Source organism: Aspergillus thermomutatus (assembly GCF_002237265.1).
Source record: "Aspergillus thermomutatus strain HMR AF 39 chromosome Unknown NODE_95, whole genome shotgun sequence".
Lineage (NCBI taxonomy): Eukaryota > Fungi > Ascomycota > Eurotiomycetes > Eurotiales > Aspergillaceae > Aspergillus > Aspergillus thermomutatus.
The window spans coordinates 50822-78230 of NW_020798144.1; the positions used below are offsets into that span (position 1 = coordinate 50822).

Genomic DNA, 27409 nt, shown 5'->3' on the forward strand with positions numbered 1-27409 from the left:
TCCCCATTTCTTCCATCTACCAGTCTGACGTTCATCAATGCTGTGTCTGCATCATCGGTACCTTATTGTGCCACCAGAGTAGAGACGCCACTGCACTTGAGAGGGCTAGCTACCCCTGGAAGGAGTACCTGGAGATGGAAGCATATCACCTTCCCACTATCTACATAGTAGTCCATGACAGCTTCATGGTTCCAGTTTCTAGAGATCTATGATTGCCCTTGATAGATTTGGCTTTCCTGGACCACCTACATCCTTCTACGAGGCCTTTTTACCCGGACTAGAGAATTATTCTCAAGCGCTTGCCCCCTGGCTGTTGGATATTCCGATACGGAGTAGGGAGTATACTGATTTGATGCTTATTATCTTCAAGATCGATGTTCAGTTGCCATGGTACTCCGTAACTGAAGGACATTTCACAGTTTGCTCTTCTTCTTGCAGATACTACTCTCATAGACACAAGCTTTAATTAGATAGGCCCCTATGGAGAACACTAGTATTGAGAACCTTCTCCGAGTCGGGGTTGTTCAGCCAAGGGATCTTGTTCGAAATTGAAGTCCAACTAGAGAGGTACTCTTATGACCGTCTCTGATTATGATCATTGCCTATCAATTGTCTATAGAACCTTCCACAGCTGAAGTTGTACAGTTTGACCAGCAATGGAGTGACGATGGGCTCGTCAGAAGCATCGAGACACTTGCTGATATTTGCTGTCTTGTTTCGTTCTGATGATCAGATAGCATCAGAGATGCCTTTTTCAACTGTATTCTACCAGACCCTGGCCCTAACCCAACGCAGCTTCCCCATCTAGGAACCGAACCTCAACTGCAAGTCCATTCACTTCCTGATATATCCCCCATTCACTTCCCAATCCCCACTCTCTTCCCCCATTCACTTCCCGATCCCCTCTCTTCCCCTTACCTCCTCTTCTCTCTCTTCTATCCCATTCTCCTTCCACTTTCATCTCTCTACTACTACGTGTTGAACACGTATTGCACTACTATTTCTACTACGCTAGAAATGGTTGTCTAGACACCTTTTTAGTCGAGTGGTTTTATGGTTGACACTATGACCCTTCAAGCGGTTCCTCCTGGGCCTTCACCGGGATCCAAACCTTCGACATTCCGACGGCGGAAGAGAGCATCGAAGTCCTTGATGGCAGATGCTGCAAGACTCATCTACGACAGATACCTCAACCGCCCCAATCCGGACCAGAATCCTGATGATCTCATGGCGTATGTCTCTGGTCATATCGCCTCTCTGAAGTCGTCACAATAGTGATGCATGATATCCTGGACAACCATTATTTCCGGTACTCCTCGGCCGTTTCTCTCTTGGGACTCCAGTAGTGGCGTTGAAATTCCATTTGAAGTCTCCACCTGGGAGCGTTGCGAGCGGATCTCACCCATATTTTGCAATTCCGGGCGCCCTTGTACAAAGAAACATGTCAAGCAGCCATTGGACAATGGATATACTCTTGTTCATGCTGCGTTACTGGATATACTCTTGTGCACGCTGCCTTATTGGCCTATTGTGATATACCAGCAGCTCCCCATGATATACCAACATTTCGGTCTGTTGTGCTTATTCTGGAGACTGCATTCAGCTGTGTTTTCTGGGCCATGCGTTCCCGAGACAAGTCGTACGGCTTTCCAGACTGCCCTTGGCCTCGAACCTCATTCCAATGGAGGGGGCTATGCGAGCATAGCCCCCTCCTTGAAGCCATCCAGGATAGGGAGCAAAAGACACCTGAAGAACTACAGAAGATTGCAGAATACAACAAAGCAAAGAAGCGTTTATATGACAAGCAATCATAGCCCCTCCTGGAAGCAATCCAGGACAGAGAGGACAAGACACCCGAAGAACTGCAGAAGATTGCCGAGTACAATGAAGCAAAGAAGCGTGTCTATCATAAGCAGTATGGACAAGCCCTCAGACAAAATCCCTCTGATAAGTATCAGATTACGGAGTAGACAGCAACGGAACAACCTCAAACAAAAGGAGCCGACGCGCAAAAGACAGAAAGAAGCAGCAGTGGCCTCTCGATATAGTGATGCACGATATCCTGGACGACCATTATTTACGGTACTCCTCGGCCGTTTCCTTCTCAGGACTCCAGTAGTGACTGTTGAAATTCCATTTGAAGTCTCCACCTGGGAGCGTTGTGAGCGCGCTCAGGTTAACACTCCCATTTTTGTTGATGATCTCACCCGTATTTTGCAATTCCAGGTGTGCCTTGCCCTTGTACAAAGAAATATGTCAAGGAAGCTAAAGATAACGGTTATACTATCGTTCATATGGCGTTGCTTGTGCATTGCGCTATACCACCTCCACAGGAAGTGCCAACAGTCCGTTCCCTCATCCTTGTCATTGAGGCTTACTTTAGCTACGTGTTCTGGTCTATGCGCTCACAAGAGAATTCATATGGCTTCTCTGAATTTCTATGGCCGCGATCCTCCTTCGAATGGAGGGGACTGTGCTCGCACAGTCCCTGAGGGAATTCAGGATAGTGAAGACCACACTCCAGAACAGCTGGCTGAGATCGCTGCTTGGACCAAAGAGAAAGATCGCCTATACCAGCACCAATATCAGTGAGCTTTACGTGCAAACCCGACTCCAGAGTTTCGGGCTCGGAATCACAGGAACAATGTCAAGCAGAGGGATGCTACCAAAGCCAGGCAACAGACAGCAGTAGCCTCTCAATGGATGTTCCTTCAAAACAATACAATCGATCGGCTGGCTGAAGAGATTCAGGGAAAGATGCGCTTCATCATTATTGAGGCCATTGCCCGCTCACCCACGGCCACGGCCTAGAACAGCCACATAGTTTCGTGGTTACTCGCTTCATGACTCGCTTTGACAGCGAAGTTCATTTATCCATCATTCTGTCACACCATCGATTTCATCTCCTAGAAATCCAGAGGAGATGACATGGTAGCTAGGGGTAAGATTCTGTTAAAATATTATACCACTATGATTATGGATATGTAAGCCTGGACGATGAGTACATCATCCGGACACCTTTTTAGCCTAGTGGTATGAGATTTCTATCATTGGAGTCTGCTACAGGCGTTTTATATATCCTTGCCTAGGTAAAGGCCGTGCTTTGACCTGGTGGAGAAGTTCTTTGTAAGAGATAACAACTGCCTGAGATACTGGATAGTCAATATCAGTTGTCACCGGACATAGATCCAGGAGCTCTCGAGTCCCATGTTCAGGTATCATAGTGTAGTGTACGGGTATCATGCGCAAACTAATCTCATATCAAATCATCCGCTCCCATATACCCATCAAGCAGAGAAAACAGCACCGAAATTATAAGCCCTCAAAATCACCCGCCCACCATCTCCGGACTCGATCCGCCCCCGTCTTCGCGATGGTCCCAAACCCGGTCTTCCCCCGATCAGGATGTTTCTCTCGTTCCTCGCGACGGATCCGAATCAGCGCGGCGGAGGTCCCAATCGTAAAGGCGAAGATGGGATCTGCGAATCTGTGAGGCTGTTAGTGTCGATGTCAATGTCGATATCGGCGTCCGAGCCCCTGTCTTCCGTTGCTCGCAGGGGTTTCAGGACGTTTGGTGTATCTGGACGGGATGCACGTACTTGGAGATCAGGTAGATCGGCATGGTGATGGACTTGCTTTGTTGTTGATATAGCACTTGGTGTTGGAAGGGCTAGTCTCCGAAGGTGAATATTATAGCCTCGACACGCCGTATCTTATCCAGTGAAGCTGTAGCGATTTATAGTTGTAGCTCGATTTATCCGTTCTTTGCGGAGGCATTGAGAAATATAGGTCACGTGGCGCGTGGAGACCTTCTCCATCCATTGTTCCTCTACATTGGTACATGCAGGGAATGGAATTGCTTCACCTTTTTAGCAAATCCTTGAGTAATGCGGTCACTTACTAAGGCCCATTTGAGTCTCTCGTTGTGACAACCTTGGTATTGATCACACAATAATTAGATAATAACGATTATTGCTTCGAGCTGACATATATTTTCACCCCGCTCGACATATAACCACTTTAAAGAAGTGGTCTTAAAAAGCCAATGCTTCTATTATCGCGAACATCCTCCTGTACTATGTGAGGATGAGGTTATAGTATCTCGGACAAGTTGCTCTATAAGAATGAAACATACTGACTATCTAATGTGTAAGTGTACATCGCTAAATCAAGTATGACTACCCTATACAGATTGTCTCTATAAACACTCAAGACTTAAGGGGAGTTTTTTCTTTTGATTACCCAGTGACCCGTAACAAATCTATCAAAACAGAAAGACCCGACACTGAATGCTTTATCATCACACTGAAAGGCCCTTGAAGACAAAAGATGAACAAAAAAAATAGGCTCAGAATAATCCAATCATCTGTACATTTATACGACCTGACCAAATGCAGGGATCAAGGTCTGGGCCAGCCAGAAGCTGAAAACGAGCTTTGGCCCGGTCATCAGTAGCTTAGGAGTCAGGCCCTTAAAAAAGCTGGTGAATCCCTCGTTCTTCATCATGTTGGACACAATTCGGAAGCCAGACTCGGGATTCTCAAAGTTGCGGTTCTGGATACGAGTCTTGATGACGTCCAAAGGAGCAGACACGACCAGAGACGCACTAGCACCGCAGATGGACGCCACAAAGTTCTGGCCCCATGTGGCCTTGTTGTAGTCCGTCAGGCTATAGATGTACTCCTTTGCGAAAGCGGAACCACCGAAGAGCTGTGTGCTGCGATCAGTCTTCCATCCATACAAAAATGTTCTGATCCAGTTGTGCAGAACTTACCGCGAAAGATCCAGGGGCGTTACGAGCCGCAGTCCAGCCAGCGCCACGGTAGAGTCCCATACCCTCGTCGGAGATGATCTTGAAGAGGCCACGTCCACGGAAGGCCTCGGGATTCGTCTGACGCTTAATCTTCAGAACATCAAGGGGCAGAAGGACGATTTCTCCGATACCGATCAAACTATTACAGATCAGCGAAAGCTGCACATATAGCTCTCCAGTGCATATAGAAAGACAGACCTTCCAGCAGTAGCATGCATGATGGCCTTGCCAGTTCCCTTTCCGAAAGCATTATCGAAGTCGGAGCCATGGTGCTTGGCAAGATAGTCCCGAACAAAAGGCTGACCGCCATACTTGTAAATTCTTTGCAGGACCTTCGAGTACTGTCAGCCCATTGACACTCGGATCCCGCAAGTTCGCATCTGTACTCACCTTGTATCCAGCAGCGTAGCCCAGTCCGGGGAAGAGGGAGGTGAATTTGCGTCCGATAGGAGCAGTCGCGTATTCCTTGAAGACGACCTGCTTCAAGCCCTCGGTGGATGCGATCTGGTTATGGTATCCGTCAGCCACTCCGCACAAACCCGCCCGCTGTCGCAACAAGCCGGTCACTCACCCGTGTCTGATTGCTCATCAACCGCTTCGCTATGGTATCCACCTGAAATTCGAATTAGTTCAGATGCGCAATGATCGATTGGTCTCCTGCTAGAGGGAGATCGTACGGGATGGAAAACCATCAATTCGGCAATACCGGCGGTTCCTGTGAGTGGAAAAGTTAGTCATTGATCATAGGTTTCCAATTTGAGCGCACACATACCTGAGCCCAGCAGACGAGCAGTCGCCGATTCTCTCTTGACATCCTTGGAGGCAGAGCCAGCACCGGCTTGAACGATGGCAGGAGACATTTTGTTTTTAGTTGCTGGAAAACTTAAAGCGATTCGAGAAAAAAGCGGAAAGAAAACAGAAGGTCCGCGCAAAGAATGGAAAAAAGATTAAACTGATTACTGGCAATCGGACAGAGCAGAACCAATTATAACAGAAGTATAAGAATGAAAACACAGAACCCCGGACGAGGAGAAAAGATAGAGAGATGAAGCAAATCAGTCCATCACTTGCGCTCTTTCTTCTCGGAGCCGGAAACCAGGTCTCTGGCGCTAATCCCAAACGGGACTGGGCATCCGGGGCGAGATCGGACTGCCAGATTGGACGAGTCCATACATTGGTATCTTCTATTCAGCCCTGGCTTCGTGGTTGATGATATAGATCTGCGGTTGGATTAGGTTCTCAGGCTTGATCGTGGATAGCTAGGGATTATCTTCATATCTCATGGGATATGAAATCATACAGACATCCTTGGCCCTGGCACAGTAGCAGTCTCCTTTTACAGTAGAATCAAGGCAGATGTCATGGATCAGGCTGCGGTCATAAGAGCATAAGATAAGTACGACATGAAATCACACGAAGCTACATGGACTGATGCTGGCAGATTAATGTGAATCAAGCCCGAGGAAGGGCTCAGCTGAGGGAGTAACCACTCGGAACTTCGTCATGAATTAGAATGAATGCCATTCAAAACCAAAGTATCATGAGGTAATTTATTCATAAGAAGCCATCAAACCCATAACAAGTTCGCCAATCAAGTCCGTTGGAAAGAAAAAAATAACATCGTTGCACACCCGATATAACGCCTGCGTACATGAGAAATACCACCGCAAAGTCCGAGCAGTCCATCTATCTCATCATGGATCACTCGATTTCACGCCGAACCCGAAATGTAGATCCATGAATTGAACACCTTGACGGTGCGGAAATTTACATTTCCTAAGGAGGGCCCTCCGATACTCAGCAGTCGCCGAAAGTGTTCTCGCCAGAGTATCTGGAGAGACGAAGTCAATACATGTCTTGAGGAACGAAAGAGGGAAATAAACGCACGTGATGTATAGGAAGCCATCCTCATCCTTATGTTCTTCGTAGATACTGCTCATGAGTGCGGCGGTTGGTGGTAGGACCTCATCGACGAAGATGAAGATGGCCTTCTCGGGAGACAGCTTGATGCGCTTGCGAATGACATAGACGAACTGGCCAACAGTAAGATCCGCAGGCACTAGGTACTTCTTCTTGTCGATAGTAGCAATGTCCGACTTCTCGACTTTCTCGCAGATAACCTGTGGGTGAGGCAGCTTAGTTAGTATCCAAACAAGCGGTGAGAGTGAATTCTTGCTACTCGAAGATGCTAATATCTTCATAACTTTCTCCCAAAAATCAAGGGGCGATGAGCATACCGGAATGCGATCTGCGTACTTCTGGCGAATACGCTCAGCCTCTGCCTTGCGCTTCTCGAAAGGGTGCTCGTCCTTGAACTTCGACCGCATCTTGATAGATAAGGGCGGATAACGGGATAAGGCGAGGTCGGAAGGTTGTTGAGATCGAAAGACGGTGATGAAATTAGAGACTTGGGTGAAATTATCTTGCTGTTGAAGATGAATAGCAGACGGGTTAAGGTACGATGATGGAAAGAGGTGAAGATGGAGGATGACGAAGATGAAGGAGACTGATAGACAGGTAAGATAGGTCAGTAGTAAGTAATCCCCAGCCAAAGGCGACCTGGCAGGCAGACACAGTCACAAGTCACAAGATGACAAAACGAAACACAGGATGAACTGACAAATGCAATCAGCCCCGCGTAATATATGGTATGATCAGTGTATCATACACCTGATAAGTGTAGGTAGACGTGCAGATCACGGGGTTGTAGGCGGTCAAAGGAACCCCGCTCAGTGAGTCAGGTGCTTCTGATCATCCTGAATTTGTGCCATCTTATCTATGAAATATCCTGTGATACTCAAGCTATGTAGGATCGAATAATATCTATTTAGTCTGCTACTGAGCCTCATGACTCCTCTTCTGCAGATGTGACCAACTTGACAAGCTCTAAGAGGCAGTATGACGATATGGTCATAATCGGGACCTCATCCGGAGACTAGTTTGAGCTTCGGCCGCTTGATCCGCGGCAACTCAGAAGCAGTTGTTCCTGAACCCCCTTTCAAACGCTCTGCAGCGATCACCATGATCACTTCCATCTTAATATCATGTTTTGACTCATTGGCCGAGCAGATGAAGTACCAGATAAACTCTTGTGCCTATATGATCAAGCTCAGGCAACAAGGCAGCTTTATTGCCAGGATGCAAACGATTCAAAGTTGCTTCTCTTAGCCACCGCCTTACTAATGGAAAGCAAACAAGGCAATCAATGCAAATGGCACAAACCGTTTGGAATGGAGGTAGTTAAGCGTTCTCTTCCGAGTATCATGACAACGGGTGGTCCCATATCGACTGTTTTTGGAGGTAGATCAATTACTTCTCTCCTGCACGGTGGGCTGAGCCCCTCGGATAACATTTTCGTCTCCCACAGAGCTCCGGTAGCTTCTGAAACATCACCTGATCCTAGGATATCAGCCAATTGACTATCCACCTGCATATCTCTTAAACCATGGCTTTGCCGCGACCATATATGCCTCTTCGGAGGTCACTCTGCCAATTCTCATCTCGATCCTGTCGCAATCCCGCACGTGCGTTGCGAGGGACGCATCGTTGTTATTCGTCTGAGCAGAAGCCTCGAGAGCCGCAACAGTTTACTGTGTGGAGGCCCTATCTTCGGCTGGCAATCGGTGTGCCGTTCATAGGAGCCTTAATATATTCAATGGTACGTCCAACGATCTAGTGAACACCCAATCGATAACATGGTCTAAGTATGACTTGGCAGATGACCGGCGAAGTGACAGATCTCGACTCTCCGTCGATCGTGGAGCTCGACGAAACCCTAAAAAAACAGTCGACAATCGGCGAGAACTCACCCATGCGACTGCGAATGGAGAAATTGATCAAAGAACATCAACAGAAGATCGTGGATGAACTCAGCAGGATAGACGGGAAGGAGTTCAAGACGGATACGTGGACACGTCCTAATGGCGGAGGCGGTATTTCATGTGTCTTGCAGGATGGAAATGTCTTTGAGAAAGCCGGTGTCAATGTTTCGATCGTCTATGGTGAATTACCTCGACCCGCCATCGAGAAAATGCGAGCGGATCACAAGTCATTTGTCGGCGCGGACGTTGACTCACTGAGCTTTTTCGCTGCTGGCCTGTCACTGGTTCTGCACCCCCACAATCCCATGGCTCCGACAGTGCACCTGAACTACAGATATTTCGAGACCTCAGATCCCAAGGACCCTATCAATGGAGACAAAAACTGGTGGTTTGGAGGCGGCACAGATTTGACACCGTCATACCTCTTCCCTGAAGACGTCAAGCACTTCCATCAGACCATCAAGGACGCCTGCGATAGACATGACGCGACATATTACCCCAAATTCAAAGCATGGTGTGACAAATACTTCCACCTGCCTCATCGCGGCGAGGCTCGCGGTGTTGGTGGTATCTTTTTCGATGACCTTGACGCCAGTTTCCTTGAGTCCTCTTCTACCTCTTCCCAGAACCCTCAAGAGACTCTCTTCTCATTCGTTTCTGATGCTCTCGCGTCATTCCTACCCTCCTACGTCCCCATCATCGAAAAACGCAAGGACATGCCCTTCACTCCTGCCCAGAAGGAATGGCAACAGCTTCGGCGTGGTCGCTATGTCGAATTCAATCTTGTCTATGACCGCGGAACAAGCTTTGGATTACGCACACCCAACGCTCGTGTTGAAAGTATTTTGATGAGCCTGCCTCGCACTGCAACATGGGCATATATGGACCCGGTATCCGGAACGCGTACCGACGGTCCCATGTCGGAAGAGGAAGAGCTTCTAACTCAGGATAAGGTAGCCGAAAAAGAGATGATGGATGTTCTGAGACATCCCAGGCAATGGGTTTGATACACTGACTTGCAGTCGACTGAAGCGCGCGTCCTGATTCTGTGCAGGATAAAGATGTATAAATTTTCGGTCTATTCTTGTAATATACAGCACGGTTCAGGCGCTCAAAATATAGGAGTCACATGACCGTGATTCATCTAGGTTGTATTTTTGTTGAGATTCGGGTCTGAGATGTTAATATTTAACTGGGGACTGGGTATCAAGCAATAGCTCGTGTGTGCGTGTCTTAACACTGTGTCTCTATATAGTCTCGGCTTAACAAAGGAAATAAGGAAGGTGACGGGATAAAAGAGCAAGCAAAAGACAATGAAAAAACCAACTCCTCAACTTACAAGACAAAGTGATCCTAGCGACCTGCTACTAGACTTCTTTGTCTCCCCAACCAGCCCTTTTGAAATTCGCTTATGTTGGCTCCGTTGCGGAATCTCGACACTGTGACATTGTTGCTTTGTAAACGGCCTTGGAGATCATACCAGGCGGAGCTGATAAGAGCCAATTCGCGGGCCTGGTTGTCGATGACCTTCTGAAGCTCGAGCTGGACGAGAGACGACCCTGTCAGTAGAGGGGGACAACAGGGAGAAGAAGGACAGTCGGCTTATCTTGAATGTGTCGAGCCGCGGCAAAGACAACGAAAAGAAAGGACCATCGCTTACCTCGCGCTCCTTGCTAATACCATCAGCGGCATCGTCTTCTTCGAAATGCCTGATGCGCTCTTGTAGGAATTTGATGTGCTCGTTTTGATGGTGAATGTACTAAATCACAGATCGCATCAGTCAGCTTTCGGCGTAAATATGCCAGAGAAATGCAGCGGCCGGGACAATTAGGAGCGCTTGAATCTTGACATGAAGCTTTTCAAGCGCGATGGTTGTGCATCTCGCTTGGGTGCCTTCGTAGGATTTTCCCAGGAGGTATACTTTGCCACGAAGCCACGTACGCGCCGTGGCTGAGGGCGCAAACCAGCATTTACAGCCGCGGTAGATGAACTCTTCGCAAAGACTTTCCCAGAATGTGTAGATCCGGCGTTACTGAAAGGGACTGGAGAGAATCTACTGACCTCTGCGCGCTTCGCAAGCTTTTCAAGATACTTCTCGATCAGTTCGGCGACTTCTTTGGCGAGCTCGGGACCAGATTTCTGAGAAGCATCTGCAGAATCACCGTTCTCCTGGGCCGTCAGTTCCGCCAGCAGCCTCTTCATCTCGTTGGACATTTCCTGATCCTCCGCGTGTATTTCGACTTGCTTTTTGTCGAACAAGCTGCGCAGCTCATCGCGTTCGGCGCACACTTCTCGGACCAACTCTTGACTAGCGTCAAGCTCAGCCTCGAGCAAATGTATTCTATGCAGACAGTCATCCCATTCAGCACGAAGCTTGGCCACTTCGGCTGAGTTGCTCTCCTTGACTTCATGAATCATGTCTACTTTCTCCTTGCCGGCAAGTCCAACTGCAGTTTCATAAGCAGACTGTTGAGACGCTCTGTATTTAGAGTAGATAAACAACTCACCCTCAGCCATGGCGTCTGTCAGGGCCCTCTTGGTAATTTCGAGAGAATCTTGAGCGTCGGCAAGTTTTCCAAGTGCTTGCGTGTAGTGGTCGTATAGTTTCCAATACTCGTCACTGAACCTTCCGTGAGTACGTGGTGAGAAAAGAGGTTCAATCACATACCCTTGTGACGAATTGGCCTGAGCGAGCCGATGAATATGTGAGAAATTCTCCGAGAATCCCTCAAATTGGGAACCAATCTGGGATTCGTCGTCAGCATGGTACGCAGCGAACTTTCCTAATTCCTCCTCGAGCCAACTTACAGAGGGCTGTTCCTTTAGCGACTCGACCTCCTTGCGCAGCTCGTCATTTTCCGCTTTACTACTGTCGGTCAGCTCAGCCTCTTCGAATATAGTGGGAAGGACTGACAGTTGAGATTCCTGGATACCTATGCCCTCAAAGTCTTCCTGTAATGTGCCTCGCTTTGGTGTCTCGGTGCCTGGAGTGAGCGATGGACTTCCGGGCGAGCCCTCAAGCTCGCGGATCCGTTCTCTCAATTCACTAATCAGTGCATCATCTCTCTCGCGCTGTTCTTCGGCACTACTGAGGCGTTCCGTAAGGGCATGATTGTTGAATTCAAGCTGCTTTTTCAGGTTCTGAATCTCGCTGCATTCCTGCTCGATGCGCGGAAGAACTCTGCGATATTCCTCAAGTTCTACTTCACGCTCCGCTGACCATCTCTGCTGCGAGTCCGCATCCTTTAATTGCTGCTGGAGGTCTTTAATTTGGTTCTTCAGACTCTGGTTCTCTTTCTCAAAATCCTGACTGGCCTGTAGCTTTTGACGGTACTTTTCCGCTGCATTGGCTTTTCGCGCAAGCTGATCCCTGTCGGTCTTAAGCTCATCGTAATCATCTTGTAATTTCTGGAAGCGCTGATTCTTGACATGTAGTGACTCCACCGTCATGCGCAAGCTGTCAATCTCATCCTGCGCTGCGGCGATTCTCTCCTCCTGGGATGCGATCAAATCCTCCTGCTGACGCGTCTTTGACTCCAAAGCCTTTGCACTGACCCCAATGTCGCCTTTTCCGGACTTCAGTGTCACCAAGCGATCCTCCGTTGAAGCAAGACGGCTCTGCAGAGTGTCATTGTTTTCCTGGAGGCGCGCCAGGCGGTTGTGCAGATCTTCCAGCGCTTTCTCCAACTCCTTCTTTTCATGCGTCAAGCGATCGTTCTCCGCAATCACCTTTCCCACTCGTTCTTCGAATTGCAGCTCGAGATCGACCGGAAGGTCCTGTTTCTTGGTGTCTTCGTTGGTTTCGTCTTCGACATCGGTTGAGACCAATTCCCCGTTTGACTCCTCGATTGCGATCTTGAGCCCTTCCTGCGCCTGTAGACTCAAATCCTGTATTTGATTGACGAATCTCTCTGGGTTTGGCGAGCGAATGACGGCGATCAGGAGCAGTTTCAGGAGCTTGTTGGTGTCCTTCACCGAGTTATTTTCCGCAATAGCTTGAAGATCAGGAGACGGGTCCAAGCCAGAAGGCAGTTTGCCGGTTTGCATTCGCAGATAACCGGTCAGATGCTTGTGGACATGTTTCAGGTTGGCCAGTTTCGCAACCCAGTGATCGGATGTATTCCGCTCGGGCAATTCGTTGAGGAAGTACTGAGGGTCAATATCCTGCAGAATTTCCCAAAGTATCGTGCCATCGCTTAATTCCTCAGTAGATCGTAGCGTTTTACCGAGAGAGAAACTGTTGATCCATTCCAACAGGGCCTGAGTGATCGTGTGTTCCGACGCCATGTTGGGAGGGAGGGAATGCGTCGCGGCTTGGGAATCTTAGGAATGTGTAGGAGCTGAATGATGGTAGGAACGGTGATAACAGTCGGAGGGGTTGCAGCGATAATTTCATCTCTTTTTGAGAGCAATGTAGGACTGAAAATTTGCTTAAATAGTTGATATATTCGGTTGTTGTCTCTCCTGAGCCTCGCGAGTTCGGGGAAGTTTCAAAGCGGGCTCCACGCGCACCTCTGCTAGGCCGAAGTCAAGAGATCATCTTTATCTATACGTATGATGTCGCAGAATCCACACCGACTTATTCTGATGGACAAAGGATATTGCAAATAATGTCTTTGTTTTCTGTCTCTAAAGTATTTCCCTTTGTTTCATGGGAACGATACAGATGTGAAATAAATCATCATGAAAAACAACGCTAGAATACTGCTTGTCACAAGAGAGACAAGAGTCATAAGATAGGATCAATTCATTATCCATATATTCAAGGACAGAATCAGTGAGAGGTATTCCAGAAATCGTTAATCATGAGCAGCTTGGGGTTCCCAATCATTCAGAAGGCGATGACTGCCTCATGGCAGCTGATATTAACTGCTGTTGCAAGTATTTAAGCCTTCGACTCTTTATCACCATAAATCGAGACCACCTGATCTCCTTCGATAATTGGCTTATACTTGGTGGATTGTGCCGAAAGACTCTGAATAGCAGTGTCTGGAGCCTCCGCAGAGAATCCCCTGAGATGGTGTCAGATGCGATTCCAGCAAGATGAAAGTTAGGGAAGGGGAGAGGTTACTTGATCAATTCTAAAGATAGAGATATATCAGTACTCCGAACAAATCAAGTATGCTCCAATAGCGGAATGGCAGTACTTACGGTACTCATGAGTGATTTTACCACCCTGGTATGAAAAGTAGATCAGTAAATCATAAATATATGGAGCGCATAACCTCAAGAGCATAACATACGCCTTGCACGATGGACTTCTGCGCTTCCTTGATGACCGAGTCCGGAGTGTCCTGAGGGTAAGTGACCAGAATCGACTTGGCTAGAGCCAGAGGAAGAAATCCGAGAAGCAAGGCAGACGATAGTTTCATTGTTATAGAAGTATGATTCGAAATGGCACAACCACTTTGAAGTAGTACTATCTTTATACACAAAGACAATTAGTATTCACAGCGATTTACCTCGAAGATGATAGTCGTTGGGGGACCTGGATAGCACTGATATCCGCCTCCTCAGTGTAGTAGTACGGCACAGTGGCACTGCGTCATGGGAACGGTGACTAAGCCAGACAAACCAGCCAAAATTCGGTCATTCTTCAACCTTCACTTCACTTCCTCCTCCTCAATAATAATACCTCATAATCACAATCAACCTCCATCTTCCGATTCCCCTTTTGGCTCTTTTTAAAAGATCTCTCGCAAGTTTTCTCTTTGATTCTACCCCGAATTCATCTCTGCCGTTGTGTTGGTCCTCAAGGTGTTGCGTTCTCCAAACTTTCTCCCAAGCGCGGAAAACACTGTCAGATTCCCTCACCATCATCTTCGTACCGTTTGCGTTCCTTTGCTGGTTAACACTCCTGGAAGGGTCAATCGGGCGAGATAATTTACGAGGTAGTTTCTTATAGTGGGCATAGAAGGATAGTCGCGGGTTTCTCTGTGGTTTAGGTCGAGGACTGGCGCCTGCTTCGTCTCGTTGTTATCTCCAAAGTCTCGCCAAGATAGCTAGCAAGCATTTTACAAGTTTCGACTTTTCTTCCATCTCTTGCTCTTTCAGGAGATCACTGTTCTGGGAAAACACAGGAGGAGAGAATAAGAAACCTATCTTCATAAGAAACCAAGTTGAAAAACACAAGAGAAAGAGACGGGAACAAAGAGGAAAAAGAACATCACTACTTAAGAAGAAAAGAAAGAAGAAAAGCAGACAAGAAACAGGGAAAGAAAGAAAAAACAGAAACAGACAGAAGGAGGGAAAACATCCCCAATATCCCTGAGAGTTGCTACATTCAATTGACCATTTCCTTTGTTCCCTTCTCCCTCGCCTTCATTCTCACCTTGCCCACGAACACCATTACCTCCCGGCGTACTTGCCCGTCATGTCGTCTGGGCTCGCCTCTGATGAGGTCGCTGAGGATTACAAGAACTCCCTGGAGGATCTAACCACGAACGACAGGTTCCAGATCAGCAACTTGACCGTCATAGCCAAAGAGAATACAGAACATGCTATGGCCATCTCCCGAGTGTTGGAGAACCACATTCGATCAGTAGGTGTTATCTTTTGTTTCTCACTCTCATGCATTGCTCCTTGGCTTTTGTATTTCGCTCGGCGCTCAGTTGGTTGTAAGTTTGATCGGTTGAACCACTTCTAATCGTGTGCTGTAGACACCGCCAGCTCAGAAGCTTCCTGCCTTGTATGTAGTCGACTCCATTGTGAAGAATGTGGGAACTCCCTACACGCTTTTCCTGGGTCGCAATATGTATCAGACTTTCATGAATGCCTACACGTTGGTGGACTCGCAGACCCGCAAGAAGCTGGACGAAATGCTCAAGACATGGAAGGAACCTGTTCCCGGGTCACTAGATACAAGACCCGTCTTTCCTCCGGAAATTACACGCAGCATTGAAAGCGCTCTGATCAAGGCGAGAACCGCGGCTCTACAGCAACAGCAGGCGAGGAGCCAGCAAGATATACTCAACCGCGGCCGGGTGGGCACTCCTCCCCAAGGCTGGGCCAACAACACTACGCTCAACCAGAGTGCGGCTCGACTCGCGCCTTCCACAAGTCAGAATGGACATGCACATCAGGTCCGGAATGGACACACGCCAAATTATCACGCCGCGGTAAGACCATGCAAGCCGCAAAATGATCGTCTTTATTGCCTTTGTCATATCTAACGGATAGACAGTTGGACCCTCGGTCTACGCCAACCCCTCAACCTTTGCAGCGCTCGGAAGTGGATCTCGCTGCATTGAATCGCGATATCGAGGCATTGATTGCAGCTGCTCGAAGCGATTTCGCCAATAACCCTCTCGACCCTTCTGTGCAACAGCGTCTCAAGGCTCTATTAGACCTGCAAGGCATCCTCCAGCGTCAAGAGCTCACTCAGGAGCAGCTGAAGCTGGTCCGTGACCAGGTCTCTGCACTCACTCCAAAGTCTGCTCTTTCAGTTCCCCAAAGCGTTCCGCCAGCCATCCCAGCCATCCCAACTATCCCAGTTATGCCAACACCTAGCATGGCCACTCCACCAACTCAGACCCTTTCGCAGCCACTTCAGCAGCTCCTCAACCCGGGAACATTAGCTGAGCTTATCAAAGCAACTGCTGCACGCCAGCAGCCCACGCCACCACCTCAAGTCCACAGTATTCTACCGCAGATGCCAATACCTAGCAGCACACCACAACCAGCGGCCATGCCGGCGACCGAGAACCCATTAATTGCAGCTCTACGAGCGCGCGGCCTCTTGCCTCCTGCTTCCGCACCTCCTGCCCCTACCACTGCTCCACCGTCCAATATTGCATCTGCCTTTCCGTTTATTGTACCTGGTCAGGTGCGATTTACAACTCCAGTGCCTCCTATGCCTCAGGCTCCTAACTCCTCGAATATTACTATCAACGTGCAAATGAACACGGCATCCATTAAAATGTAAGTTGGTACTTGTAATGTCCGCTGCTGTTTCTTAACCTAATCGGATGCAGACCGCGAGATGCACTAATAGCCAGCCTCTATGAAGCGAGACCTAACCGTTGTGGAACATGTGGTCGTCGATTCTTTGCAACAGAAGAAGGCAAAGAAAAGAAGGCTCGCCATTTGGACTGGCACTTCCGGACCAACCAACGGATGGCGGACGCTGCCAAGCGAGCTCAAAACCGCAGCTGGTACGTTGACGAACGGGTGAGTGAATTTCTCTTTGTCCAAAACTCATGGTTTGAAGATTCTTCCTAACAACCGGGCAGGATTGGATAAAATCCCGGGAAGCCGGGGACGATGAGGATCCTGCGGAGGCAGAAGCTACAAGTGCTGGTGCTGCCGGTGCTGAGGGTGATTCAACCAAGAAAGGGCCGCCCAAGCAATGGATTCGGGCTCCCAATGATGCTACTTTGCGCAACACACCCTGTCCCATTTGTCAAGAGAAGTTTGAGTCGACATGGTCGGAGGAAGTCCAAGACTGGATATGGCAGGATGCCATCAAGGTCGGGAACCGGATATACCACGCGAGCTGCTACGCGGAAGTCACAAAGGACGGGACGACTCCGGCTGCAGGTCGGGGTACGCCTTCGGCACGGACTGGAACTCCGGATTCCGTGTTGGGCAAGAGGAAGGCAGAGGTATGTTCGATCCACGACGGCAGAAAGTTTGCGCGTATCAAACTAATCCATCGTACAGGGCACTGACTCTCCCGGGTCAAATGTTCGAGTTAAGGTGGAGCCTGTGTGAAGAAAGTGGTGCTTCCTCTCTTGCATTCAACTTCAAAAACCCCGTCTCTGCTTTCTGCTTTGGGGACCAGGGGCGACATGCATGCGTTGGAGTTGACATTATTATTCTTCTACTCTTTTGGTGGTTGCATTTAGCCGGCGGCTGTATTGCATTCGAGACCCCGCACTAATATTGGGGCATTTTTGACTATCTACCAGCATTGCCGTCCATGTATTCCAGACAATGCTTCATAGAACATTCTATAAACCAGTACCTAATCTGAGAAAGGCAGCTAAATCTTGTATCTTATCTACAGTTTGATTTCCCCTTGTAATCCTGGAAGAGGAAGCTGGATAATGAATTCCGTTGGATCTGCCCTGCTCGGTGCTGCTCCGGGGAAGATGCTCGATTATTATTGATAATCATAGTTGGAGTAGAAGCCAAGATGAATTGAGTGTTCTTATAAATACAGCTCGTGCCCCTGAGTCTCTGTCTTAGTTTGACTCCATCCTTCTCTCTGCTGTACAGTTCCACTGCCAGTTGTCCAACCTCCGACGTCACCATGGCTCCGTACAGCATCCGGTGGGGTATTATGGGTATGTTTTCCAATCCTCCCATCCCCAGTGGCATTCTAAGCTGACAAGACTTCAAATAAAATATAGCCACGGGCTGGATTGCAGACGGTATGTTTCCATGAATTCATCAATCGAGACAAACATAACCAGCTAATGCAATTACTTGACGCTTAGTCTTCGTAAGAGACCTTCTGCGCGACCCCAATCTCCGAGACGCATCTGACGTCTCCCACACTGTCGTTGCCGTCGCCTCCTCTTCAGCCAAGGACCGGGCGGAGAAGTTCATTGCTGATACGGGCATCCCGGCGCCGTGCACTGCGTACGGCTCGTACGAAGAGCTCGTGGCCGATGCTAACGTGGACGTGGTGTACGTCGCGACGCCGCATTCGCACCATTTCCAGAATGTGATGCTTGCGCTGGAAGCGGGCAAGAATGTTCTCTGTGAGAAGGCTTTCACCGTCAATGCGGCGCAGGCGAAGATCCTGTGCGAGACGGCGAAGAAGAAGAACCTTTTCTTGATGGAGGCAGTGTGGACGCGGTATTTCCCTCTCAGTGTGCAGGTTCGAGACCTCATCAAGCAGGGAGCCATTGGCGAAGTCCTCCGGGTGGTTGCCGACAACAGCTTCGGGGATAATGTCGAGGAGCGATGGGGCACTCAGCATCGGATGGTGAACAAGGACCTCGCTGGTGGCTGCTTGCTGGATCGTAAGTTCCCTCTTGCTTATACGGACTTCTGGCCATTTGGCATGGTGCTAATGATCGTTTCGCGGCAGTGGGCATCTACTCCTTGACCTGGGTCTTCCAGACCATGTACCACACTCTGCCCCGGGAGCAGCGCAAAGCTCCTTCGGCCATCTCCACGCACATGTCTCTCTATCATCTGACGGGTGCCGACGAGGCGACCACTATCCTGCTCACGTTCCCAACGACCACCCCAACTAACAATGCCCAACCCGGTCACTCTCAGGCAGTCGCCATGACCCATCTGCGGGTCGCGACCGATCCAGATGAGCAGGGCGCCGCTGGCCCCTCGATCCGCATCCAAGGGACAAAGGGCGAGATTCAGGTCTTTGGGCCCGCCTTCCGGCCCGAGCGATACCGTCTGATCCCGAAAAAGGGCCATGGCGAGATCAAGGAGGTGCAGTGCCCGTTCCCGGCGGATGGGAAGGGCATGTACTGGGAGGCCGACGAGGTTGCGCGGTGCCTGCGCGATGGAAAGCTCGAGAGCGACGGGCTGCCTTGGGAAGAGAGCATTGTCATCATGGAGGTCATGGACGAGGTTAGACGGCAGGGTGGGTTGACCTATCCGGAGAAGATCGAGTCCACCGTATACCCTACCCAACTGTAAGGTTTTGCGGAGATGTACATACTTGGCTCTGCAGCCATAAATTGAAGTATTTTCACATGGCTGGCCTTCTACCTGGGTACTTCATCCATGTCCTCGGAAGCTTCATTCGTCGCAGGGGCAATTATCATAGAAAAATAGTTCGCACTACACACTATGAAATGGATTAAGGCCCAGCCATCACCAAATAGTACTAATACGGTTGAACATAGTGAATTTTGGTTGCCAAAGAAAAAAATACTATACATAGCGCTCTAATTCCACTGAAGGTATCTTCATGTACGGACGCCAAAAGGACTCTCTAAATACCCTCCTTTGCAGTCCGACAAGAGGCAGATGGGCACATCTTGCAGATTACATGGAATCAACTCAGTACTTTTCCTTCGCACATGCCACTCCTCCCCTTCCCGGCAGGGGACATTACAGGGGCTGAATGACGCACGCTCATGGACCCATATGGCACCTTCCACAAGGCTATTTCTAAATTTACTTCTGGAAAACACCGAGCAAGCTCTTCCACACCTGGCCAGGCTCCTGGCTGGCGTCAATGCCTCGCCAGATACCGGTCTTCTTATAGTAGTCGACAACAGGGGCTGTCTGGGCGTGGTAAGTCGCAAGACGCTTCTTCAGCGTCTCGGCGTTGTCGTCGGAACGTTGAATCAGGGGCTCGCCAGTGACATCATCCTTCATGTCGTCCTTGGGAGGGTTGAAGATCTTGTGGTACGACCGTCCAGAGGCAGGGTGGACAAGACGTCCAGTAATTCTGGCGACCAGGAGGGCATCGTCGATCTGCAGCTCAATGGCATGCTGGAGCTTCTGCTGACGAGCTTCGAGCATGTCATCCAGACGCTGGGCCTGAGCAACCGTTCGGGGGAAGCCATCCAGAATGAAACTAGAAACATTGGACGGTCAGTCACTTTCCATCTTCAACTTCAAAATGAACTTCAATGGGGCATGTGTGTACGAACCCGTTCTTGCACTCAGTGTTGGTGTCGAGCTCGCTCTTGATCATGTTGACCATGATCTCATCGCTGACAAGACCACCTTGGTCCATGATCTTCTTGGCCTCCTTTCCGAGCTCAGTCTTCTTGGCGACCTGGGACCGCAGCATATCACCGGTAGCCTTTGATGTTGGACACGAAATGTCAGCGGCGCACTGCCCTCAATGACTTGCAATTCAATAACGTACCAGGTGGCACACGCAGTACTTCTCCTTAAGCCGAGGCGCCTGAGTACCCTTGCCTACAACCCGATCAGAACCATGAAGCCATTATCGCAATCGGCAACCCGTGTAGAGCATCCGGAAAATCCATACCAGCACCGGGAGGTCCCATAAGGATGATGCGCATCTGTTCGGCGACAGACTTAGGCTTGGATTCACCGCCTAGACGGCCCTCCAACTCCTGCACACGAGTCTCAAGCTTATCGATCATGTCCTTAAGACCGTGGACGACCTCTTCTGTGATGGGAGCCATTGCGATTACTGACGGCGAGAGAATCGAAGTATGACGCTATCGAAAAGCTCTCCGGAGAGGAACAGAACAGGAAAGGGAAGAAGGGAAAGGAGGGGGAGGAAAAGGAAGCAAGGTGTCTGGCAGAGAATCGTGCTCAGTGACGGGGAAACGGAAAGGAAGGGAGGATCGGAGAACTAATATTGGGGGAGGAAAAGAGATCTAAACCGGAGCGGACGACCTCCTCCCGCGCGTCCGAGGTTCGGGGCTACAGCCAAGTACAACGTTCAAGCACGTACGAGTAGCAACTGAGTCGTAGGACATTTAAACACATGTAATCCATGCATCATGACTTTCAATTCCTCCAAATGAGGGGCTTGTTATGTCCATAGTATATGCCAAATGATTGAAGGTACTCCGTACAAGGTCAAAAACACGAGTTCTGACTAGCTGGCCTCAGGCAATAAGGCCCCAGAAGTGGCTGGTGCGTTGGTAGCCAAGCACAAGCCACAAGACCACAACAGCTCGTGTGGCTCAGCAGCGGAGGAGCTCCAGGGCAGAACAACAGCAGCTATCTTTCGCTCCGTCATCATCATAATCCTCCTCATCCTCATCCCCAGTCTCAAGCCACTAATCGATTTCTCTTTCTCCGTTGCACCCACAATTCTTCCTCGTCCTCTGTATCATCGGAATCAGCATCTGTGATCTATTCAGGGCCTTCCAACACCCTCCTTTCTGCCTCTGTTCTAATCTGGTCTGGATCCACCATGCCTGCCACCACGGCGGACACACTCTCCCTCGTCACGCGCACCGTCACGGTCGCTCCCTTGGTCCTTCTTTCAGTCGCAGATCATTATGGACGGTCAGCCAAGGGAACTCGGAAGCGTGTTGTTGGTGTACTCCTCGGAGAGCACTCGGGCCAGACGGTTCGAGTATCCAACAGCTTTGCAGGTGCGTTGTCTCCCAAGTCGGCTTGGTTTTGTATCCTTGGTAGCTGTACAGCGGTACTGATGTCTCTATATTGTAGTTCCATTTGAGGAAGATGAGAAGGATCCCTCCGTTTGGTTCTTAGATCACAACTTTGTTGAGTCCATGAGCGACATGTTCAAGAAGATCAATGCCCGCGAGAAGCTTGTCGGATGGTATCACTCGGGTCCCAAATTACGAGCCTCTGATCTTGAGATCAACGAACTCTTCAAGCGATACACACCGAACCCCTTACTGGTCATTGTCGACGTCCAACCAAAGGAGGTTGGCGTTCCCACAGATGCCTATTTTGCTGTTGACGAGATCAAGGACGTAGGTTGATCCCTTGCGATGCTCTTGTGAGCTCTTCAGTCCTTATTCAGCTGACCTGATCGCTCGCTCTACCCAGGATGGCACAACAACGTCCAGAACATTTGTCCATACCCCTTCCGTGATCGAGGCCGAGGAAGCTGAGGAAATTGGTGTTGAACACCTGCTTCGAGACATCAGGGACGTTGCCGTTGGAACTCTTTCAACACGCATAACATCGCAGCTTCAGTCGCTGCAGGGCTTACACTTACGCCTGCGTGATATCGGCCAATATCTCCAGAAGGTCCTCGATCACGAGCTGCCGGTCAATCACGCTATTCTGGGCAATCTTCAGGATGTCTTCAATCTCCTTCCCAACCTATCTACTCCAGCAACGACGTCGCGTCTGAGTGGGTCGGAGCCACAGATGGAGAACAGCGAACTAGCACGGGCAATGAGCATAAAGACAAACGATCAGTTGATGGCCATCTACATCAGCAGCTTGATTCGTGCTATTACCGCCTTCCACGATTTGATTGAGAACAAGATTCAGAACCGGCAACAACAAGAAGAGAACGAATCGAAGAAGGAGCAAGAAGCAGATGCTGCCAAAGGTGACAAGGAGGGTGCGAAGAAGGCGAATGGCATGAACGGCGAGCAAAAGGAGGATCAGGAGAGCTCCAAGGAGAAGTCCAAGAAGAAGAGTTAGAAGTGTCATTCAACAAGGCACAACCGATATGAAAATTAGAACAAGTCAGTTTATGCATGGAAATGTATATTACGATAATCTGAGAATCGATCTCGTCCCGAGCACCAAGCGAGCTCGAGCAGTTTTGGAAATAGAGTTTCCTCCGTGATATAGCGAGACATCGGATGTTGGACTGTAGATTTCCGGAAGTATCTATGACACTGCGCGTTGAAAGCGCTGTGTCCCTAGCTGCGTCGCTGTCAAAATGTTTTAGAGCTTGAGGCTCTCACTGACGTATTGCGGCAGAAGAATGCCCATTTCCTGGCAGGCAACTGAAAGACTCTGCTGGATAGTCTGAATATCTCTTATGGAGGAAGTAAATTCTCATATCATGGTATCGTAACGTCTTTCAAGACAGAGGTGTAGCGGTATCTGTGGATCAATGCCCTGCGTGGTTGCGAGAATCATCCCCCCCAGCCCGCACAACACGCCGCCAATTCATCACAAGTCAGAACGACACGACCAGATCGATCTGGGCTGCCGCTACTGAAGATCCCGGGACAGCGCACCATCAGCAAGCAAGCGAGGAGATGTTTACAGACCGGGGGTGCCAGTCGGCTGGCTCCACGGGTCAACGAGCCGCCAAAAACATAGCGGCAGGCCAGGTCGCCGACGGTAGACTGTTCAGCCCAGGCCTCGTCTTCGTCTTCTCCATCATACTGAGATGAGTGGTCCGGCCCCGGATCGCGGAACGCATTGAGCGTAAAGGTGGGACATGTGCAGTTCCAGGCGTGCAGGCGGACTTCGTAGCCCTTTTGCTCTATGCGTGTCCGGGGAGCCCGGGATGGAGAGGTCAGCACAGCCGCAGACGTGGATATGACATAGAACATGTCTTCTTGCGATCTTCCTGTGTTGCTGGGGTCGGTTTCTTCAGGCTGTGAGCATGCAGATGCTTGCCCGACGTGGTCATCCCGCGTGAATCGTCTGACCAGTCCCCGGTCCAGGATATCCAGGGCCAGGAGGAGCTCATTTGGGAAGAAACAGTGCAAGGTCAGCATAACTGGCTTGACCTGAGATAATTGAGCCTCGGGGAGGGAAGAGAAAGATGAGTGGCTTGTGGAAGTGTGTCGTTGAGGGCGTATAGTGGGATGGTCAATCCCATCGTTGAGGTCTTGGGACTCGGGTCTACATGATGCGAGTTGTGAAATCAATCGGTCAATGAACTGAGTAGTTGAAGGTAGGGTTTTGTGGTCATCTTTAAGCTCTGACTCCATGGAAGTACGTATGCTTGATTGTTGCTCTCAGCTCGTCCAGACAGACCGATGAGTAGGCTCGGGTGTCACTGATCAAGTCTCCACTTACCATAAGAACGATCTACAACTTTCGACTTTCTTACAGGCACTGGACTTCATTTCAAACATTTCAACAAGTTATCAATAAATATTGTCTATCATGCATAAAACACATGCTGAACCTCAGTAATACAATGAACGAAAGGACCGCAATCATTGCAGGGGCAAAAATGTCAACATCAGCTCCCACCCATGTATACTTGCTCTGCATATTATACCCAGTCGATGTGTCTTTGCACTCTTCATTTTTTGGCTCGACTGAGTAGTCTCGCCGATCGACGGGTCCCTTTTGGCGGACTTGAGGATTTCTTTGTGACACCTTTCGGCTTGGCTGCTTTCCCGGACACTGTGTCTGTTGCTTTCTTGGTACCAGCGTTGGAATCTTTGGTGTCTGTTGTTTTTGAAGGCGCTCCTTTAGGCTTCTGCACTATCCGTGGCTTAAGCGACATGGTCACTTGTCCCTCGAGAATTTCGCCGGTATCTTCTGAAGTGAACGTCAGCTGCAGAGTAGCACGCTGCGTTCTCGCTCTGGGCCCCAGTGCCACAAGGGCACCTTTACCTGGGTCCAGGACCAGCTGCTGGTCGATCGTCCATTGGATGGGTCTCCCTTCCAGCTCAATGGTCCCTTTCATTTGTACACCTCCCTTGGCAGAGCCTTTTCCTGAGCTTGATGCTTTGGGACTGGAGGAGCTGGCAGCGGCCGATGAACCTGTATTGGAGTCAGCTGAATTGCCCTGGGATTCCAATCGCCGATACGCAAGTATGTAAGCATTCTCCTTTCCACCGTCTGGCGAGCTCATACTCTGATCCAGGGTCTGAGTAAATGCCACGCGTCTGTCGTTGGTCATCACCCATTGACCGGAGGGACCCTTGACGGCCGCAGTATAGTGTCCGCTTGTACTGACATCGCCGATATGAAAGATGACCGCATAGAGCTCGTAACAGATCTTGCCTTGTCCCTTGAGACCGTCATCTAGAAGGGAATCTGGAATGACTAACTCATCCTGAACTTCGATTTCGTCTTTCAGTTTTCCTGACTTTTTGTATCGATTGACCTGAACGACAAGAATTTCCGAAGGAAGTAGTATCTGTCTCTGAATCTCGTGAGGAATCTGGTTATTGGCGCATGTCTTGCAATTCGAAAGAGTCTCCGACTTCATGCCACTAATGATGGCGTCCTCTATGGGAGTAGCCTTTTTTGAGCCTGGAAGATCTGCATAGAGGAACCGTACCCTATCCCCAGGCGATGAGTCTTTCTGCTTGCAAGTCTTGCAAACTCGGTACTGGCTCAGATCGACAGTCATCAAATCCATGAGGTCGTGATTACTTCTGTTTGTCAGCTTCAGGATAATTATGTTCTATGGGATGCGGAAAGTGGACGACTTACCCAGTTTGGCTTTCCAGGAGTGAGATGATGCTATCCATCATCTCGAGCGTGTCATGCTGCTGGCCTAGGGTTGTTTGCCAGCGATGATTGCGGTGCTTTCGATTCTGAAGTTCTCTCCACAAGGTCTCCATAGCCAGCTGATGTCCGTTGGGACATTGCCAGTAGGCTTTGATCATGTCGTAAAATTTGCGAACTACGTCTGGGACTGAACCACTCGGGGCCTGCGCGCGGTATTTCTCGCACCAGCTCAGAAACTGTGGTGTGTGGAGAATCAGCGTGAGAGCTGCATTCCGGTAGCAAAGGTTTTGTCCCTTGTGGTTGTCAAAGCCTCTTGTGGGCAAGCTTGGTTTCAGGGAGACGTGATTCCAGGCCGAGGATACAGCGCCTTGCTGCTGAGAATTGTGTTAAATCAGTTCTGCATAAGATCATATGCGTTAGAGAAGGACTTACAGGAAGAGACCCTGAAGGGGACGTCGGCTGATTCGCCATTTGGGTACACTAGTCCGACGGGCAATATATGCTTGCTGCTGCAGATGCAGAATAGGTTGTCCTAGATAGGAAGACAAGGTATATGATGAACCTGATGAGACACATATGTTCCACTTGTTGCAGTAATATGAGTCGTATCAATCCAGGGCAGTCAGACTCGGGTCTTGGAAGCCATTCCGAACAGGAGATAATCTTGAAGATTTATGCTTGTCATGACAGCCATTGCTCCTTGACTGCTTGCTTTGCTCTGTAGTCTGTTCTTTGTCATGATTGTGTATCAAAGCCATGTTGAATGAGCACTGAAAATAGAACCTGGGATGCTGTTTCATTATAGCTTTGCGAAATTACAATGAGAGTAGGTATCCAACATCAGTTCAGAATGTCTGATGTTTGGGATGCTTTCAAGGTATGTCTTCTTTGTCGAATTTGTGCTAGGAGACATATTCAAAGAATGTCTCCAGAGATTCAAGCATTGTAGGGTACAAGCATGATTTCTTTGAGATGATACCTTAGGACTGTGGTAGATATAGCACTTCAGATGATGCAAACAATGAATAAATAACTGGTCATAGTCTTTGTCTCAGATAAACACAGCATTCGTGACATTTCTGTAGAGACTAAGTCTGAAACAAGAACATTCAGTTAAACAATGGACCTTTCTCTTTTGCACTGCTTTCATTCACTTTTGTCAAATAATGATGCTACTCTTCTCTTTTATGCATTGGTTCTTATTCAGCATTATGAAAGTCTCAAAGCAGCAGAGGAAAACATGATAAAAGATAGTTCAGATATATCAGTCAACAAAGACAATTCGCAGGATCTGGGTCGACAATCACAGAATTAGATTCCTATGACATAGGTCGCTTCGAGCCAAGCATCATCTCTGTCTTTGATCTGATATGCCGGCTTGCGTCTCTAGAAAGGAGCCGTGCCGAGTGCGGCATGAGTGACACCATGTATACAGCTAGGTATCTCGGTAGGCGCTATATTATACTATTAAAACACATTGTACCTACTGATTATGAGAGAGAAAGCGCTCTTTGGCCACCCAGGGAAATGTGTCGATCGAACAAAGACCTGCAGCAGGTTCTGGCCAGAGAGCCCAACGACATCCCGGCCCTTTGAAGTCTAGATTCCATGTCAATTCGGGCTCTGAGGGGCCATCCAGATGAACTTGTCGAACCTGAAGCAGTGATATTACAGACACGGGAAGTCGCACGCAAATGAAACAGTAGAATTATAGAATATGGCCCTGTGGCAAGGAAAAGACGCATCAGCGTCCCCACATTATCATGATAAGGTTAATACATTTGAACTTTTTTGATGAATCCTTCTATTTGCATCTTTAGCATCATGGTTAAGGTACAACTATGGAGTAATGTGGTCCCATTCCATCAAGCTGTGCCTATGAATTGCTGTATATTCATTGGGCCGGCTGCCAACTGCATCCCGAGTCACCATCATTCCACAGTGTGTAATAACCCTCGAGCTTCAAGTCAGTATGAAGGAACATCTTCTACTA

General features: G+C 49.1%; 6 protein-coding genes across 6 annotated transcripts; 2 read left to right on the top strand and 4 right to left on the bottom strand.

Annotated features, from left to right (window-relative positions):
• Positions 1 to 2421: 2421 nt before the first annotated feature.
• CDV56_105981 (uncharacterized protein) lies at positions 2422 to 2811 on the top strand (the record flags this gene model as incomplete). Its single annotated transcript, XM_026759600.1, has 2 exons — positions 2422 to 2588; positions 2640 to 2811. 2 exons carry the CDS (start codon positions 2422 to 2424, stop codon positions 2809 to 2811), a joined length of 339 nt encoding a protein of 112 aa, XP_026614419.1.
• A 3799-nt stretch (positions 2812 to 6610) lies between these two features.
• On the bottom strand, positions 6611 to 7140 carry ATG8 (autophagy-related protein 8; the record flags this gene model as incomplete). Its single annotated transcript, XM_026759872.1, has 3 exons — positions 6611 to 6644; positions 6701 to 6933; positions 7051 to 7140. The coding sequence occupies 3 exons, from the start codon at positions 7138 to 7140 to the stop codon at positions 6611 to 6613; spliced, it is 357 nt and encodes a 118-aa protein (XP_026614420.1).
• Positions 7141 to 9987: 2847 nt separating this feature from the next.
• CDV56_106472 (uncharacterized protein) lies at positions 9988 to 14006 on the bottom strand (the record flags this gene model as incomplete). Its single annotated transcript, XM_026760091.1, has 6 exons — positions 9988 to 10176; positions 10295 to 10393; positions 10576 to 11081; positions 11142 to 12956; positions 13786 to 13810; positions 13878 to 14006. 6 exons carry the CDS (start codon positions 14004 to 14006, stop codon positions 9988 to 9990), a joined length of 2763 nt encoding a protein of 920 aa, XP_026614421.1.
• Positions 14007 to 15007: 1001 nt separating this feature from the next.
• Positions 15008 to 17346, top strand: CDV56_106766 (putative mRNA cleavage factor complex component Pcf11; the record flags this gene model as incomplete). Its single annotated transcript, XM_026760385.1, has 6 exons — positions 15008 to 15175; positions 15294 to 15752; positions 15818 to 16554; positions 16608 to 16803; positions 16866 to 17237; positions 17296 to 17346. The coding sequence occupies 6 exons, from the start codon at positions 15008 to 15010 to the stop codon at positions 17344 to 17346; spliced, it is 1983 nt and encodes a 660-aa protein (XP_026614422.1).
• A 2385-nt stretch (positions 17347 to 19731) lies between these two features.
• Positions 19732 to 20720, bottom strand: adk1 (adenylate kinase ADK1; the record flags this gene model as incomplete). Its single annotated transcript, XM_026760641.1, has 4 exons — positions 19732 to 20137; positions 20214 to 20368; positions 20435 to 20487; positions 20561 to 20720. The coding sequence occupies 4 exons, from the start codon at positions 20718 to 20720 to the stop codon at positions 19732 to 19734; spliced, it is 774 nt and encodes a 257-aa protein (XP_026614423.1).
• A 2403-nt stretch (positions 20721 to 23123) lies between these two features.
• On the bottom strand, positions 23124 to 25887 carry CDV56_107172 (ubiquitin carboxyl-terminal hydrolase; the record flags this gene model as incomplete). The annotated part of the gene is made up of 4 exons (XM_026760791.1): positions 23124 to 23844; positions 24357 to 25340; positions 25399 to 25790; positions 25849 to 25887. The coding sequence occupies 4 exons, from the start codon at positions 25885 to 25887 to the stop codon at positions 23124 to 23126; spliced, it is 2136 nt and encodes a 711-aa protein (XP_026614424.1).
• Between the last annotated feature and the right edge of the window lie 1522 nt (positions 25888 to 27409).